The sequence below is a fragment of the Notolepis coatsorum genome (genome assembly GCF_963971535.1).
Source record: "Notolepis coatsorum genome assembly, chromosome: 10".
In the NCBI taxonomy this organism is placed as follows: domain Eukaryota; kingdom Metazoa; phylum Chordata; class Actinopteri; order Aulopiformes; family Paralepididae; genus Notolepis; species Notolepis coatsorum.
Genome location: NC_140174.1, coordinates 125,732,840 through 125,751,921, shown reverse-complemented (window position 1 = coordinate 125,751,921; position 19,082 = coordinate 125,732,840). Strand labels below are relative to the sequence as shown.

Below are 19,082 nucleotides of genomic sequence, written 5' to 3'. Positions count from 1 at the left end.
GCTGAAGTTGCAGTTGTACATTCAATTTATTGCCAGTGTGGGTTCTGTAGGAATTATATGGTATTCTATATTTATTTGGTATTTCTTGGCTTCTAGTTGCTGAGCTGCTGAGCTTCTGTTACTGAGCTACTGGTAAGAACGGCGTGCTCCTCACTACCTGTGTCCTAGTTGATTACTGCTCCTGTGACCCTAAATACCTAACCAGTGCTGTCAAATCTAAAACCCACCACCAGGTGTCCAACAATAATATTACAAATAATAAAATAATATGCCACCATCATAATGGCTCCTACAGACATAATTCCCATTCCTGCCAGTTTGCCTCTTCACAATAAAGGCGCACAGTTATCATAATATACCTGAATAATATACATGGATAACATCATACTAATTAATAACACGTAGGGTTGCAAAGGGTCGGAAACCTTCCAGGAACTTTGCAGAATTGTTCCATGGGAAGTTAAGGTCAGAGGTGCGTTGCTCATGGGACGGGGTTGCATGCCATGCAACCTTGCTCTGTGAGCAGAAGCACGCACATGCACGGATGTGCACGCGCGTGCACACAGGGATGCGCTGCACTCGACTGATGCACCAACTCGCTAAGTACCCACTTGGCTACTTTGCATATCAATAGATCAGGTCGTCAGGTGTGTTCAAATACGTTCTCAGATACATTCACACAAAACTTGTGAATGAAATGTGTTACATTCCATTCGTAGAGGCAATTAGGCATTGTCTTTAGTCTGCATACACAAGGGTACATTTATGCGCATGCGCGGGAGCGCACATGCACGTGGCGTCATTCAAACACTGTGCAACCAGTTTTGAAATCACCAACGCAAGCCTGGTTAAGGTATAAACATATATAGATAATAGTGACTTTATGAAACCCTAATTAGAGAGACTCACTTATAAAGTGCAGATCTGTTGTGGATAGGGATCATCTGGTCAATAAAGTATCCTGGATAGAGCACTGAGATCCCAATCAGCCTCTGAACGATCAGCTGGGGCTGGAACAGGTACTGACACTCTTCATATAGACCCTGGTGGAAAAAGACACCAATATAGTCAAGATGCAGCACAAATGGTTAAGTACAGTAGCTGTTAACCGTCAGGTTCCTCACCTTTCAAACATGGAACCTAGCTGTTAACCATCAGGTTCCTCACCTTTCAAACATAGAACCTAGCTGTTGTTCATCACCTTTCAAACATAGAACCTAGCTGTTGTTCATCACCTTTCAAACATAGAACCTAGCTGTTAACCGTCAGGTTCCTCACCTTTCAAACATAGAACCTAGCTGTTAACCTTCAGGTTCCTCACCTTTAAAACATAGAACCTAGCTGTTGTTCATCACCTTTCAAACATAGAAGCTAGCTGTTAACCATCAGGTTCCTCACCTTTCAAACATAGAAGCTAGCTGTTAACCATCAGGTTCCTCACCTTTCAAAAATAGAACCTAGCTGTTAACCATCAGGTTCCTCACCTTTCAAACATAGAACCTAGCTGTTCTGTTTCGTAATGGATCTCGCTCGGCGTCACTACTGCACTATACCTCGCTCGTGCACGCGCACTGAATAAAAAATTCCACAATGTACCTTTACATCCCAACATTCGTCTGGCCACACCCCTATCAGCATACCTACATAAGCAGGGGTGGGGCCACATACTCGCCTCCTTCTTCGCTTTCACCACAAGGAAGTGCCTTCGGTAGATCCCCACTTGACGAGGTTGTTAGTAGAAGAAAGTTGGAAAACAAGGGATACGTTGACATCATATCTTTATTTTCTCTCTCACTATTTTCGAGAAAATACGGCGATATTGTCTTCGTTACTGGAGTGTCTGGAAGATGATGATCATTCTACACCTCCACCGGTTTTTTCGTATTAGGAGTTCACGCCGCTGACATGCTTCCCAACTACAATCCTGCTTGCTGCGGCTGGAAGGGGTAAGACCCTCCAGCAACACAGCTGGACTGTAGGACGCACCGACTGTTGTGAGAAGCGGTGGGTTCCAGGTTGGGTGAGTAATGTTTGCTTGCGAGCACCACTTGTCTGTTAGTGCTATGGGGGCTAGCTGACAATGTTTACGAAAACCGGCCCCAGATTAGGGTCCTTCTGTTCAGCCTTTTAGGCGACGGCGGAGGATCTTGGTTTGAAGCCCATTATAGTCAACTAGTGGGCCACGACCAGTAACTGGTGATCCCAGGATTCTCTGGACGAGTGGATGCTTCTCTGTCACCGTGTAGGCCCCATCTTTCATATACAAATGAGAGTATACCCTAACGAGGAAATGTGGGCATGGATGTTCGTTATCGGAAGATCCATGTTCAAGTCGGCTACAGCCCAGATGGGACTTGTGCTGGCTCCGCCGGATGTCTGGTCAAATCACCGTTGTAAACTGTGTTGACATCTCTTTTTCTCTTCTCTCTTAAAAGGTGAGGAGGGTTTCAGAACGGCGGCCTGTCTGAAGTGTGGCTTGTTATATCGTTGTTTACAAGTTCAGGTGATAGCTGCTTAGCTTGCGTGCTAGTTGTGGCCTACCTGTTAGCCAGTCAGCTGTTAGCTGCGGCGCTAGCCCGTTGTGTCACTAGGCTAGGAAACGTTAGCTTGCTGCTATCGGTCGAGAGCGGCTGTTAGCTTGATGCTACACTGTTGAACATTGCTATGACTATAACATGCCTTGAAACACTCTGACTACGACGTCATCTTTGACAGAGGATGTTAGTCGAACCTACCCGGAGCCCGGCCGGCGAGGACTGCGTCAACAAGGAGAACCGTAGCGGCGGGGTGGAGCAGCGCTGCCCGTGTCGTCAACACAGGATGCTGTGTTTACTATCGGTGCCCTGTTAGAGACTGCAGTTTGCGTGGTCTGCGCTCACGGTGAGGAAGGTCCTGACCAGACCTTAAAACGCGTCTTCTTCCTTCCCTTCTAATGTTTTGTAATAACGATGTTTTCCAAAACGAGTGTTGCTGCAATACATTAGGATACGACGCGAGTTGTGTGTGAATTGTCTTGTCACTGGTATTAGCTTCTCCATGCAAATCGGGTTGTTTGTTACAGATGTAAAAATGATCTGGTTTGTTGTGTTGAGAAACATCATGTGTGTTCATGTACCGTGTACTCACAACTAAGGGGGTTAATTTAACCTATAAAGCTATGCTCAGTGACATATGAGTGAAGAATGAATTCTTTTCTCAGCCTGTAATGACAATGAACAGTGTGTTCACATATTAACAGGTTTACCTGTTCAACTGGCCGTATTAAGGGTAAGGTAAGAGGAGTGTTCCCCCCGGTTCCCTGGGGACTTCCACACCCTCCTCTCAGACATGTTGTTACAATATATTGTGTCACTGTGTGGTGGGATACGATGTAACCCTTAGCTTGGTTGCTGGGGTTGTGCTAAAACCGCTTGAGAAACTATATTTTCCTAAAGAAAAGATTGTTTGGTCACTTTTCGTGTGTGCTTAGCAAGGCCTGTGGCCGATACTAATCGAGAATTGTGTATTCTCTCATTATGAAAAACGGCATTCCTCTGTAGAGTGTATTGCCATTTTTTGTGGTGATAAAGGGTTGTGTGTGTCGTGTGATCTACAACTGGGTTAGGTTGGCCACAGAAGCACATGTGTAAGTCTGGTACCGGGGCTCTTAAGGGGGCCCTCTCTATTCTGTGTTTTTCCTTAGTAAAAATCAGATAGCAGGTTAGCACATGAGCTGTGTGAAGCTGTTAGACACTTCATGTAGCTGACTGTGACTGTGTCATGCTCTTTTTTGTCATTACATCGTATCATGGGTGTGGGGTCGTAAAGGGGTGAACTGGTAATCCTTTCCTCCCCTTTTGATGGGCAGGGGTTCCAACCTCACTGGGCGCGTCTCTGTTGGTAAGACTTCCGTGAGCTGTTCAGGTCCATATGATGGATCTGTTTCAGGGAGTGGTCAGGGCTCCTCCTCACAAAGCTCCTACTCGGGCCTTCTGTGAGTTAGGACTCTCCTTCCATGTGAGGGAGCCTCCTCAGAGTGCAGAGCCTCCTCCTCAGATTGTCAAGGTGAGTAGAACTTCAAAAAGGAGTCCTGCTCTATTGTGTGTGTATTCGATTCAATTCGATTATTGAGTGTGTATTGGTTCAGTGCCTCCTCCTCGGAGAGCCCTAAACCAGAATTTTACATGGCTCAATGTTGCAATATATTCTTTTCAATCTATACAGCTCACGTGGGAAGTCTCTCTGGGGATTTCCGTCTCCTCCCTATGGGAGGGTGGTGGGATATAAAAATGTAAACTATTTTTACCCTCAGCGGCGTCACGAGGGATTCATGTCGGTCTGTGTTCTTTCTTTTTTGAATAAAAAGAGGAAGGTACATGAAGCACGACGGCTCCGTGTCGTTCTCCCAGGCAACTTGGAGGAACAATGTTTGGTGTCTTGCTAGACTATCCATTGATGTGTTTGGGTCTCGACGCATACATAGTGCTGGCTCAGGTGTGTTTCTGTGACAGAATCACACAGGGGCTACGTGCGCCTTGGTTGCTTGTTAAAACAGCGTTTTTATAGGGCAACTGGGATGGAGTTTTGTCTCTTCCGAGCGCCAGTTTACTAGGTTGTCTCGATGAATTCTCGTTCATATCTGGGGGATGTTAACGGAATAGATCTGAACATAGGTAGAGGGGTCTCACGCCTTTGGGGTGGGCCACTGAGCACGGTCTAAATGTGGACCGTCTGGGTGGCGCCCTCTTTTCATGTTTTAGATCGACACGCATACCTACCCCCTCTCCTGGAGTGGGCATGTCGGCGTGGTTAGGACACGGGACTGGTCTGGTCACGCTGGTCCAGGTCAGTTAACCCGTTGTCCGCCGGGGATGCAGATCTGCTGTTCTGGTACCCTGAGGGACTTGTGCTTTTTTCGGGGGGAAAAATGCCAGGTCGGTCCGGGTGTCACAGGGTTAGGCGCTATGGAGACCCTTGTTGGGTACATATTGTACTCTGCACTATCGTAATGGCTTACGGCCATGCCAACCGGTACACGCCCGATCTCGTCCGATCTCGGCCGCTACGCAGGTTCGGTCCTGGTTAGTACTTGGTTGGGAGACCGCCTGGGAATACCAAGTGCGGTGTGCTTAGGGCTGGTTCTCCATTCTTTTTGCTCCTCTGTCACGCGTGGCGAAGAGGGGGCTGTTGGGGTGGTCTTGGACCTCCTCTGGTAACCCTGTGCTTCCCGTGCCGCCGGGCCCGGTCCGAAGTAATGTTTCATCGACCCGTAGACCTGGAATAACCCTTTTTTGAAAACTGAAACACTTGTACTGCGGTATAGCCAGTTATGGCCGCAGGTGTGTTTTGGAGTTTTTTCTTGAGGGGTTATAGGAACAACCACCGCATAGGGTAACGACAGGGTGGTTGATTCCCTGGTGTGTTGGAGCAGTGTCAACTCCCGGGTTACCTGGTTGAGTGTACCCCTGCACGTTCATGACGTCTGCCAATCATGTCAGCCTTCTCTGCCTCAACCCCTCTGGGTGAGTTTTTTTTAATGGAGGCTTGGTCATGCAACAACGCCAGCATACGCCCCTTCCGCCGGGGGGGCTGTTCTCAGCTGACTCCTTTGGCGCCTGTCTCGTCCGCAGTGCTCCAGGCTCAGGTTACAGCCTGTTGCCTGGTTTCCCCGGTGCGCTGCCTGCTTCCATTGGTTAACCTTTTTTGTGTGCTTACGGCCATGCTGACTGCCTGTTCTGCAGGGTCAGTGTGCCAGGCGGTGTGCTATTGGGGGGAAAGGGCCCGCTCTTGGAGGGGCCTTATCCGAATACGCTGGCGATGTGGGGGGCAGTGTCACTAAGTGACCGCCTGGTGGGGTCTTGATGCCTGGCGTCATTGACCTCTCCGGGCCCCGGCGCCTGTCTCGTCCGCAGTGCTCCAGGCTCAGGTTACAGCCTGTTGCCTGGTTTCCCCGGTGCGCTGCCTGCTTCCGTTGGTTAACCTTTTTTGTGTGCTTACGGCCATGCTGACTGCCTGTTCTGCAGGGTCAGTGTGCCAGGCGGTGTGCTATTGGGGGGAAAGGGCCCGCTCTTGGAGGGGCCTTATCCGAATACGCTGGCGATGTGGGGGGCGGTGTCACTAAGTGACCGCCTGGTGGGGTCTTGATGCCTGGCGTCATTGACCTCTCCGGGCCCCCGTTTTCCAGGGGATCCAGTCCCTTCAGTGGGTCTGGGTCTTCCTTCGCGCTCTGCTGCTACGGCCTTGCCACGGGGTTGGGTTTGCTCTTGACCCCGTGATTCTGGGGGCAGTAACGAGGTTGTTCCTTCCGTTCGTTCCCGGGTGGCATGTGGGTTGTGCGTGTGTGTAGTCGTGGGGTCAGGCCACGGTCTGCTCACCCTGTGCGTTGAGTTGCTTGAGTGCCTCTTCGCACGGTCGGATCCGTCGCCCTCCTGTGATCCTCCAATAGGGGGGGTGCCCTCCATTAGGGGGGGTCGGGGGGGCTCGGTCCTCCCTGATCTGATGGTTGTGGGGGGCCTCAGCGGGGTACATTTGTCGGCCGATGGCTCTCGCTCGGCCTCCCTTGTGCAGTAGTGACGCCGAGCGAGATCCATTACATAACCAGGGAGCGAAATTAACTTTTTGACTCACCGGCCAGTGGCGGGTAGATGGGAAGAATCTACCCGCCAAGCATATTTCTTACCTGCCAAATTTTTTTTGATTAAAAAATATATATATATATATATATATTTTATATAAAAAATTTTTTTTAAATAAAATATATATTATATAATCATACTTGTTGTATTATCTGCGAGACATCGCCACCACGCAATAATTCAAAATGCTCGCTATCTGCAAACAGCTCCACTGTCTGTGTGTATACTTGAGTAGCCTCCAGCTCCAGCAAGGATTCTCCGGCCCTGCAGCTAGACCCTATATTCAGCTAGACCCTACATTCAGCATGCAAGGATTCTCCGGCAATGCAGCTGGACCCTATTGGTATAACGTTACGGTTCTTTTGTCAAATCACATTCAACATGCCCTCAGCTAGAATACGCATTCAATCAATGTTATAAGACATTGATATCAGGAGCTATCTGTAGCTACTGCTAGCCCGGTAGATAACGTTAAGACAATTTAGTTTACTGGGACAGATAGATCTAACGTGAGCTAGCTAACGTGAGCTAGCTAACGTGAGCTAGCTAACGTGAGCTAGCTAACGTGAGCTAGCTAACGAGGGAACGGAGGTATTATGCACTCGAGTCGACTATTGCTGGAGCATTTGTTGATATCAGCAGCTATCAGTAGCTAGCCAGCTAGATACCGTTAGACAATGCCTCGTCATGTATTAAACTAAAAGTGAATAGTTGACTGGGTCATTGTTTAAACAGTAACGGTAGCTCATGGAGGTCCGCTCTTCTAGACTAGAGCAGACTGCCTCTGTGTTGACACGAGCACTGCGAGCAGAAGCCCTTAGCCAATAGTATCCCGCTGCAGGGCTGGGCGGATATGACTCGTTGCCACGGTTTCTTTCAAAATAAGAGTATCATACGAACCTAATGTTGCTAACTGCCGGAGCCATCGATATTATGACTGGAGATGCGCTTGGGGCGGAAATGAGACCTGCACATATTTTCAAAATAAGAGTATCGTTATGAACTTGATTGATTATGCGCCACACGACGGGCAGCCCTCTAAGTGTCAAGCGCCAAAGGTAAAAACTGAGCGCCCCTGGCGGGCGGCGGGCTTTAGTTTCGGTCCCTGGTTATAACTATAACCAAGTTCTGTGAGTAATGGTGATGCTCGGCGTCAGACGCCGCTGCGGCCCTTGATCTCACCTTGTGGTGAAAGCTTGGGAAGGAGGCGAGTATGTGGCCCCACCCCTGCTTATGTAGGTAAGCTGATAGGGGTGTGGCCAGACGAATGTTGGGATGTAAAGGTACATTGTGGAATTTTTTATTCAGTGCGCGTGCACGAGCGAGGTATAGTGCAGTAGTGACGCCGAGCATCACCATTACTCACAGAACTTGGTTATAGTTATAACCTATCGTTAACCTTCAGGTTCCTCACCTTTCAAACATAGAACCTAGCTGTTAACGTTCAGGTTCCTCACATTTCAAACATGGAACCGAGCTGTTAACCATCAGGTTCCTCACCTTTCAAACATAGAACCTATCTGTTAACCTTCAGGTTCCTCACCTTTCAAACATAGAACCTAGCTGTTGTTCATCACCTTTCAAACATAGAACCTAGCTGTTAACCTTCAGGTTCATCACCTTCCAAACATAGAACCTAGCTGTTAACCTTCAGGTTCCTCACCTTTCAAACATAGAACCTAGCTGTTAACCATCAGGTTCCTCACCTTTCAAACATAGAACCTAGCTGTTAACCGTCAGGTTCCTCACCTTCCAAACATGGAACCTAGCTGTTAACGTTCTCATTTGCAGCCCATAAATTAAAGGTTGATTGTCGGTAGTTAGTGGGTATACAGTAGTTAAATAGAAAATATTGCTTGATAAGCAATCATGACATTAGAAATAGAATTAGATCACATTGATGAATAGAATTAGATCACATTGATGAATAGAATTAGATCACATTGATGAATAGAATTAGATCACATTGATGAATAGAATTAGATCACATTGAAACAGAGGGTTTTCCCCCTATAGCTGAATGATAACAGGTTCAACCAGACCTCTCTCCAGTGCCGACACAATGCTAACATAGAGTGGAGAGAGGTCTGGCACAGTGCTAACATAGTGTGGAGAGAGGTCTGGCACAGTGCTAACATAGTGTGGAGAGAGGTCTGGCACAGTGCTAACATAGTGTGGAGAGAGGTCTGGCACAGTGCTAACATAGTGTGGAGAGAGGTCTGGCACAGTGCTAACATAGTGTGGAGAGAGGTCTGGCACAGTGCTAACATAGTGTGGAGAGAGGTCTGGCACAGTGCTAACATAGTGTGGAGAGAGGTCTGGCACAGTGCTAACATAGTGTGGAGAGAGGTCTGGCACAGTGCTAACATAGTGTGGAGAGAGGTCTGGCACAGTGCTAACATAGTGTGGAGAGAGGTCTGGCACAGTGCTAACATAGTGTGGAGAGAGGTCTGGCACAGTGCTAACATAGTGTGGAGAGAGGTCTGGCACAGTGCTAACATAGTGTGGAGAGAGAGGTCTGGCACAGTGCTAACATAGTGTGGAGAGAGGTCTGGCACAGTGCTAACATAGTGTGTAGAGAGAGGTCTGGCACAGTGCTAACATAGTGTGGAGAGAGGTCTGGCACAGTGCTAACATAGTGTGTAGAGAGAGGTCTGGCACAGTGCTAACATAGTGTGGAGAGAGGTCTGGCACAGTGCTAACATAGTGTGGAGAGAGGTCTGGCACAGTGCTAACATAGTGTGGAGAGAGGTCTGGCACAGTGCTAACATAGTGTGGAGAGAGGTCTGGCACATGCTAACATAGTGTGGAGAGAGGTCTGGCACAGTGCTAACATAGTGTGGAGAGGTCTGGCACAGTGCTAACATAGTGTGGAGAGAGGTCTGGCACATGCTAACATAGTGTGGAGAGAGGTCTGGCACAGTGCTAACATAGTGTGGAGAGGTCTGGCACAGTGCTAACATAGTGTGGAGAGGTCTGGCACAGTGCTAACATAGTGTGGAGAGAGGTCCGGCTATGCAAGCCTAGAGTACTAATACTTCAGACTAGAGTACTAATACTTCAGACTATAGTACTAATACTTCAGAATAGGGATGTCCGATATTATTGGCCGATATTGGCATTAAAATGTAACACCGGAAATTATCTGTATCGGTTTTCAAAAAAAATAAAAGTATTTTCTTTTTACATTTATGTAACCTTTATTTACCAAGGCAAGCAAGTAAGAACAAATTATTATTTTATTTATTGTCAAAAGTATGCATGATGTTGTGTTAATTTCACGACTAGAGATATGTAATGTTAACCCATCTCCCGCCAATGACTGATTAACACGTCATTCTCCGCCATGCGTAATCTGCCAATGACTGATTAAGGCGTCATTGGGATCAATATTTCAAATTTTCGTCATGGTATTCACATTTCACCCACGGAGTCCTGACTGGTGCTGTAGATCTCTGTTCAACTCTCCAACGCTTCAATACCGCCACCTGGTGGCCAATCGGCGAGTTGCCAAAACCGGAAGTGGCCGGAAGTGCTTGGTGTGTCCCCTCTATTCCGTCCGGCCACTCGCTATCGCTCGCAGGACTCCATCTTGACACACTGGATATCGATCCGTTGCCATAACTCAATAAACAACATTATTTGGACGTATATAGTATTATACAACCTGGAAATGGATCGCATAGATCAACATCCCATAATAGCGATCTTTTTGCTCCAGTATCATCCCCCATCGCTACGAGGAAGCTGCCGTGAGTTATAGCGTTTTTGATTATTATTATCCATACAAACTGTTCTGATCTATATATCACCCATACTACATGAATCATTTAACGTCGGTCATTGCATTATAAACGACCCCCCCCCCCCCCTCCGGTCACCAGCAGATGATGAGTCATGACGTTTAGGACCTTGTACAATTGAAATTTTTAATATAACGTTGATCGGTGTCAAACGGCATTTGATTATCTAATATATGCATTTAGGCCTATAACTCACGTTCTATGAAATACAGCAGAAAACGATAAAAACATATTTATACTCTAGACGGTATTTTCGTATGAATGTGTGAATGAAAAAGTAAAACGTTCCTACATCCTGAACGATAGATAATTGATGTTGAATGGGCCATAGTAATGTCAATTTAGCAATACAATTTAAAAAGTTATAGCCCTGCAAAGAAGGTGAACATCTCCATAGACAAATAGAGCTGGCAGAGGATGGTATAAGAAGATTGAAATTGTTAAGTTTTTTTGGGGGGGAAACCCAGCATATATCGGTATCGGTTGATATTGATATCGGAAATTAAGAGTTGGACAATATCGGTATATCGGATATCGGTAAAAAAAAACAATATCGAACATCCCTACTTCAGAACATAATGTGGCACATTGTGGGTCCTGTGATCACGTTGACTTCACCTTGATGGAGATCTTGCCGTCATCCTTGGGTAGATGTGCAGCGAGGAACCAGTCTCCAGGCAGAGGGCTGGTGACGTTGAAGACACCCGTTGTCCGGTTTGGGAGAGTCCAGGTCAGAGTCACAGCGAAGGAGCCCGGGACGACCGTATCCTGGGGGAAGTGTGTATCCAGGGGGTTGATCACAGGAGGCGCCCCAGACCTGAAATAACTACAAGAAGGGGGAAAGGGGTCAGAGGTCATATATATAAATACTTGTCTCACTGCAGATGCCGTAGTTGTCCCTCAAAATAAAACAAATGCACAAATTGTAATGTCCACGCCGCAAATACTGAAGATTGTCCTTAAATACTGCAGAGAGTGTCCTCAAGTACAGCAGTGTCCTCAAATACTGTAGTGTCCTCAAATACTGCAGAGTGTCCTCAAATACTGCAGAGTGTCCTCAAGTACAGCAGTGTCCTCAAATACAGCAGTGTCCTCAAATACTGTAGTGTCCTCATATACTGCAGAGTGTCCTCAAATACTGCAGAGAGTGTCCTCAAGTACAGCAGTGTCCTCAAATACAGCAGTGTCCTCAAATACTGTAGTGTCCTCAAATACTGCAGAGTGTCCTCAAATACTGCAGAAAGTGTCCTCACCCTTTGGCTTATTTTAAAGTGAGAGCTGCTCAGTTACTTAAAGGGGCTATGTACTGCTATTCCTAGCACTATTTGGGCAACTTTACACAATTCCTGTTAGTCTATTGAAGACATTTGTAAGTTTTTTTTTCAAAAAAATGCATTGTTTTATATTTCTAATCAAGTACTCAAAACCATAATTTTTCAGCCTCAAGAAATCAGGCTGTTATGGCCTGGCTCCGCCCATAAGCACTTTGAGTGACAGTCAGTCCACAGTCTGCACTGGTAGAGGGAGGGAGGGAGGGGGGGAGAGAGAGAGAGAGAGAGAGAGAGAGAGAGAGAGAGAGAGAGAGAGAGAGAGAGAGAGAGAGAGAGAGAGAGAGAGAGAGAGAGAGAGAGAGAGAGAGAAAAAGAGGCCGTTATTGACGGGAGATTGAAAGAAAGAAAAAAGAAAAACACAAGCTGCCGCGTCTCATCACCGAGAGCCGAAACCGGGAGAGAAAGGAAGAGAGGGAGGGAGGGAGAGAGGGGGCCTTGCCTGTCTTTTTTTTTTCTCTCTCTCTCTCTCTCTCTCTCTCTCTCTCCCACCCCCTCCCTCTCTCTTCCTTTCTCTCCCTCTCGGTGATGAGTCCGTGCGCGGCAGAGAGAGAGAGAGAGAGAGAGAGAGAGAGAGAGAGAGGGGGGTGTGAGAGAGAGAGAGAGAGAGGGAGAGAGAGAGAGAGAGAGAGAGAGAGAGAGAGAGAGTGAGAGAGAGAGAGAGAGAGAGAGAGAGAGAGAGAGAGAGAGAGAGAGAGAGAGAGAGAGAAAAAAGACAGGCAAGGCCCCCTCTCTCCCTCTCTCTTCCTTTCTCTCCCTCTCGGCTCTCGGTGATGAGACGCGGCAGCTTGTGTTTTTTTTTTCTTTCTTTCTTTCAATCTCCCGTTTGCGGGTGTGTGGCGCGCGGCCCAGGTACCCCCCCCCCCAAGTGCCCCCTCTCTCTCCATCTCTCTCTCTCCCTCTCTCTTCCTTTCTCTCCCTCCAGAGCGCACGGCCCCACTCCGCCTCGCAGCTGAGGAAGTGGCTTCATCCACTCGCTGTCTAGTCTAGGTAGAATGGGGGCGGGCATTAGCTCCAACCACAGAGCCAATCGCATCACTGTGCGCTACCCAGTGGCCGTATGACGTATATCGGCCGTTCAAAAAAAAATTGCCTGATTTACTGGAGGAGGAAAGGGGCTGGGCTGAATCTGAGCAATCCGCCAATATGGTATTTAGACACTAAAACACATTGATACGAACTCCTATTACTATAATACAATGCTAGAGACTGAAAAATGACATTTATAGTACATAGCCCCTTTAATAGATAAAGATCATCCGTGCTCACTCACTCATGATAGCACACTAGGGCTGAGTCCGAAGCCTGTTTTTGGGCTTCGAACTTTGTCAGGGGTTTTTCGAACGAAAGTTCGAACCTTCGTTTTTAATAATAATTCAAATTTTTTTTTTTTATAAATATCCTTAATTTATCCTTATCTGATTAAATTAACTCATCTTTATCTGCAACTGTGAAGAAAAACCCCATTGGTTTAAACAGAATGAATAGACACATCAAAAGAAATATATATAAACTAAAATATATATATATTTATTTTTTTTGTTTTATAAAAAATTCGAATATTGATTTAGAATTCGAATGCCAACATAACGAACGAAGGTCCGAACGTTCGAACGTTGGGCTCAGCCCTATAGCACACACACACAAACAGTAAAAACAAACGCACACAGTCACGTTGCGGTCCGGGCAGCTGTCTCCGAACGTGCCCCCTTGCTCCTTGAAGGTGATGAGGTTCCAGACGGCCATCATGGAGTCTCCAGGCACGTTGAAGTGGAACAGCTCCACGCTGGCGAAGGAGTTGAAGGCGTTCAGCTGGCGGGGCGTACGGGTGAAGTAGTCTGTCACAAAGAGACCATCTAGGAAGGAAATAAATATAGATTTTGATTTGATTTGAAATCTTTATTTCGAACATGTAAATGAATACAAACTAAATAAATAACTAAACAAAATCAAAACATAACTCAAACTAAATAAATAACTAAACAAAAGCAAAACATAACTCAATTTACATGTTCGAAAAAGAGTAGAAGAAGTATACACTTATTTAATCCTACCCCTTTTCCACTACTCAAATGAGTGTACTAATTTAAAACATTTCAAAACAAATATATATATATATGCAAAAAAAAAAATATATATATATGTAAAACATGAAAGAAATTAAATAGAAATTATCAAGTCCCTTCCTCATCCCTGTACCTCGTGCACATCATTTCCTTATAAATCAGTTTGAATTGTCTCATATTTGGACATTGCTTTAGCACCACATTCAGACTGTTCCACAGTTTCACTCCACATATTGAGATGCAGTGTCTTCTCATGCATGGTAGTGCATACATTAAGAACTTTTTTTTTTTTATCCACTTTTTCTCCCATTTTCTATTTTTCTCTTATCCCAATTTTGTATCATCCAATTCAACCCTCCCCTGTCTCGAACGCTGTTTCTTGCCTCCCACAAGCCGGCTGCAATGTGGACTAAGTCATACATAGCACGAGTCCCCTCCGATACTCGAGGTAACAGCAGTCGCATCTTTTCACCTGCGCGGCGCGATCTTTCAGCGTCAGGGGTCTGCGCTTTGGAGGGGCGCCGCCCCCATCGCTTCCTGATTCTACTGCGCAGGCGCACCAACCGACCTGTAGGAGTCGCTGTCCACAACGCCCGATCCCCACCCATCAGTTTCCCACCCCCTAATACTGCCAATGTGTATTAGTACGGACGACCAGCTAAACTGAAAGCAATGTGGAGCTCTGGGCTCGAACAGGTGAACCCAGTGTCTCCAGTATTTGTGGTGAGCGCCTTGCCCACTGCACCATGTAGCCGCCACATTAAGAACTTTTAAATTGAGTTCTCCCCTCAGATTATAACCCCCCTCCCTATCAAAGAACAGTTCTTGAATGTTTCCTGGAAGTACATGGCCTTTTGCTTTATACATTAATTGTGCCGTTTTAAATTCCACAAGATCATTTAACTTTAATGTTTTTGACTTTAAAAATAATATGTTTGTGTGATCACGATAATCTGCAATGTGAACTATCCTTATGGCCCTTTTTTGGAGTATAAAAAGTGGTGGTAGTGTAGAATTATAAGTGATACAAACACATATGAATATAGATACAATATACATATGAACAGTGGCGGCTCTACCACTAGGGGCGCTAGGGCGCCGACCCACCTGCTGGCCAGCTGCTGTTAAATCAGAGAACAAGACAATAAAACTTTTTCGTTTTTGTGTTTTATAGCCCTATAAATAATATAAACATGTTTAAAATTAATAATATTTACTCATCTTAAGTATGTTTGTATTTCCAATGCACAATATAACGTTATTATCTAAATTAAAAAAACATCGTTTTCATGGGCAGGAAGTGACGTTTTTTTTAATTTTTTCATATTTCTCGCCCGGGCAAGAAGCGATAGTGCTCTGCGTGCGCGTCACAGTTTGATCGCTGTCTCCGTCACAGCCAATCAGTGCATACAGCGTTGTGCGTTGAAATATGACTATTATGTTGGAATCCGAGCGCGATTTGAAGCGGTCTAGCCAGCAGCGTGTGAACTTCCGTGAAGAATTTCCATAGCCGCATTTCGCGGAGACGCTCTCTGATTGGCCGACGCAATGCCAGTTTTTTTCCATTGCCGCATTTCTCGGGACGCCAGGTAGTTTGCAGGCTGTTCGAGGCGGAAAAAATTGGACAAAGACACAGCTCTTGGCTAACTAACAACAAGCTATATTATGGAGGCAGTGTGGAGGGACATGTATGGACAATGGATGGACATCAACACAGGCTGGATGGACAATGCCATGGAGTGGATATACTTTATCAACAAGCCAACAACAAGGTAGATTAGCGATCTTAACTCTAGTTTAATACATGATACGTTGTCTACTGATGCCGCATAACGTTGTAACTAGCTGTTAGCTCCGTTAGCTTAGCTAACACATGACAACATACATGTGTTAATTATTTGATTTGATTGATCCGAGAGACAGAGAGATCGTCTATGTTTGAATGAATGAATGAATGAGAACTTTATTAACAGATTGCAGAATGGGTACAATACAGTACGGCTCAATACACACAATTGTTAAGGGGATGCAGACCAGAGAAAGACGTTTGTCTTGTTTACATCAGGGTCCCAGATTTTCGATTCATATCGATAGTTTAATAGCTAGCCTTGGCTCGTTTAACAATATGCAAAATATGTGTACAGCCCTGTACTCATACTGAAGTTATTCTTGGTATATAATAGGTCTGATTGTGTAACGAATCGATTCCACGTCGCGCTGTGTGTGAGAGAGAGAAGGAGATAGGGAGAGATCTGCCTGTGTTTGTAGACGGGCGAGTTTTGTTTCTAACTTTTCTATTTATATATTGTGTTTCAAGTTGTGAATTAGAGTCTAGACTATACTTTATTTGACTGGTTGTGTGTTGTTGTAGTAACAGCTGAGCGACTCGTTCATAAGAGCCGATTCATTGCAGTGAGCGTGAGTCGAATCGCTCACGTCTTGCCATGAGTGTTGCGTGGTACTGTACTGTACTGTACAAAATATTTGGTATAGCGCCCCTAGTGGCGAAGTACCCAGCGGCCGCTACTGCATATGAATATAGATACAATATACATATGTGAATGAATGAAGTTTATTTTTCAGTATTGTTTACAGACAAATCAAACACACCCATGTGGACTTACAAAAGGAAAAGAAGAAAAAAATCACAAATTTACATATTCAAGGCAAGCTCACACAAAATCCAAAATCGCAGACCGAAAAAAAAGGAATAGGCTGAAGCACATGCTTATTTTTGCCTATCTTTTACAAATTCTTAAAAACTAAATATATTTTAATATAAGAAAGATATCATTTTTTGAAAGAAAAAAAACAAATGTTTCATGTTTTACTCAAAACTGTACTCCTCAAGTCAAGTCAAGAGTTTTATTTGTCACGGCATACAAGTATACAATGATATGCAGGTGGTCTTGCCCGCAACAATGTGCATAATACAATGGTAATAACATATAATAGAATCCAATAGAACGACATTGTGTAATAAAACAAGTAAACAGAGTAGGGCATATCGGTATATGTACATAAGTTATTTACAGAGCATGGTAGGACATGCTAGGTCCTGTGGTAGTGCAATACACTGTTAGCTACGGATGAGGCACTGGGTCTTTCTGTACATGCTATTTTATACAATCTCAGGTTATACTATTCTTAAAGTGACCTTTCCTTAGTGGCCATAAGTGTGGGCGTGTGCAGCATGAGTGTGCCGCTTTACTCCAGCAGCTGGGGTGAAGGGATGGACAGGATGCCACTCGGTTGTAAAAAAGCTTTTAATTCTTTCTCCAACAGGTTACAAACCTTGAAACAAAACACACATTCAGTCAATAACCACCACAACACTACTATCATTCTGAAAACAAATCGCTTACTCTCACATCCACTCACCAGTTGCCTCTCGTTCCCTTCTCTGGCTGTCAAAATCCCCGCAACTTCCTGTTTACAACTTTCACTGACACCACGTGACGTATCTCGACCAATTACAGCCCACTCCTCGCTAAGGCCCCGGATCACACGTGAATTAAAAAATACATCTCCATTCACAAAAACGCACAGCATAAAGCACCTCCATACATCCGAAAAGAAAACACAATTATAATCATAGCTCAACTACCACTAATCAACATTCACATAAACGCACAGCATAAAAACAACACTTACATTAACTTATTTACAACACACAGAACTAAAGTGCACCTAAACTCCACCACCCCATAGAAAGCTACACAATGAGTGTGTGCTTGCTCATGTTAAAGTGGCTGCTAGTGTGTGAGCGTGTACAGTGTGTGTGCTTGTGTGTGGAGAGTTCAGTGTTCAAGGCTCTGATGGCCTGGGGGAAGAAGCTGAGCCGAAGTCTCTCTGTCCTAGTAGCTGGTGTTCGCAGGCGTCTGCCTGACCTCAGCAGCATGAACAGGCTGTTGTTGGGGTGGTGAGGGTCTTTCATTATTCTGCAGGCTCTGGATTTGCACCTCTTGTTGTATAGAACCTGCAGGGGTGGTAGTGCAATACCCGTGGTACGTAGCTGGTGTTCGCAGGCGTCTGCCTGACCTCAGCAGCATGAACAGGCTGTTGTTGGGGTGGTGAGGGTCTTTCATTATTCTGCAGGCTCTGGATTTGCACCTCTTGTTGTATAGAACCTGCAGGGGTGGTAGTGCAATACCCGTGGTACCTCTCTGTAGGGCCTTCTTGTCCTGTGCCGTGCTGTTTCCATACCAGGCAGTGATGTTTCCAGTCAAGATGCTCTCTACAGCTCCGGAGTAGAAGGACTGGAGTATCTTCCCAGATACTCTGAACTTCCTTAACCGTCTCAGGTGGTAGAGGCTTATGTAATATGAATATAGATACAATATACATATGCGAGAAATTTGTGTCCTGGGTCAAACTTTTATACTCCTCTCCAGTGGCATCAGTTCGAACAAATTATGTGACTTCGGAATATTTCCCCCTACATCGCGGCAGAAGACAGGGTTGCCCTCTCTCTCCGCTATTATTTGCGTTAGCGATCGAGCCACTAGCCATTACCTTTCGCATGGACCGCCATGTCCAAGGCATCATTAGAGATGGACAGGAACAAAGAATCTCGCTATATGCGGACGATGTCCTGCTGTATATCACGGATCCAGTGGCCACACTTCCATGTGTCCTTCACATACTACACGAGTTTGGTGTCTTTTCTGGTTATAAATTTAATTTAAACAAGAGTGAACTTTTCCCCATAAACTCATTGGCTAGAAATCTCCCCCAGTCTATGTTCCCCTTCAAGCTTTCTCCAAGCGGCTTCCGTTACCTTGGCATAATGATAACACGTAAACATTCTAATCTCATAGCGTCCAACTTCACCCCTCTACTGGAGCGCACTAAGCAGGATTTTATCAGATGGTCATCACTTCCTTTATCACTTGTTGGCAGAGTGAATACTGTGAAAATGAACACATTACCGAAATTTCTGTATTTATTTCAAAATATTCCAACCTTCATTCCAAAGTCATTTTTCAAAGCCCTCAACAGGGCAATATCAGATTTTATCTGGAATAAACGCCCAGTCCGAATAAATAAAACGGCCCTCCAGAAGCCTAAATCGCAGGGAGGCTTTGCACTACCCAATTTCTTGGCCTACTATTGGGCTGCAAATATTCACAGTATTCTCTATTGGAGTCATTCCCATTACGGACTCTGTCAGTGGGTGCCGGCATAGGTGGACATGGAAAGGGCATCTTGTTCTAGAACATCTTTGCAATCCTTAGTTTGCTCTTCGCTCCCAGTCACAACCGCCCAGTA

The 19,082-nt window shown here is 45.5% G+C and overlaps 1 protein-coding gene across 1 annotated transcript; it reads right to left on the bottom strand.

The window, feature by feature from the left end:
* Window positions 1–905: 905 nt before the first annotated feature.
* Window positions 906–18,345, bottom strand: LOC311235710 (post-GPI attachment to proteins factor 6-like; the record flags this gene model as incomplete). The annotated part of the gene is made up of 4 exons (XM_084323176.1): window positions 906–1,043; window positions 11,036–11,243; window positions 13,412–13,601; window positions 18,327–18,345. The coding sequence occupies 4 exons, from the start codon at window positions 18,343–18,345 to the stop codon at window positions 906–908; spliced, it is 555 nt and encodes a 184-aa protein (XP_084179302.1).
* Between the last annotated feature and the right edge of the window lie 737 nt (window positions 18,346–19,082).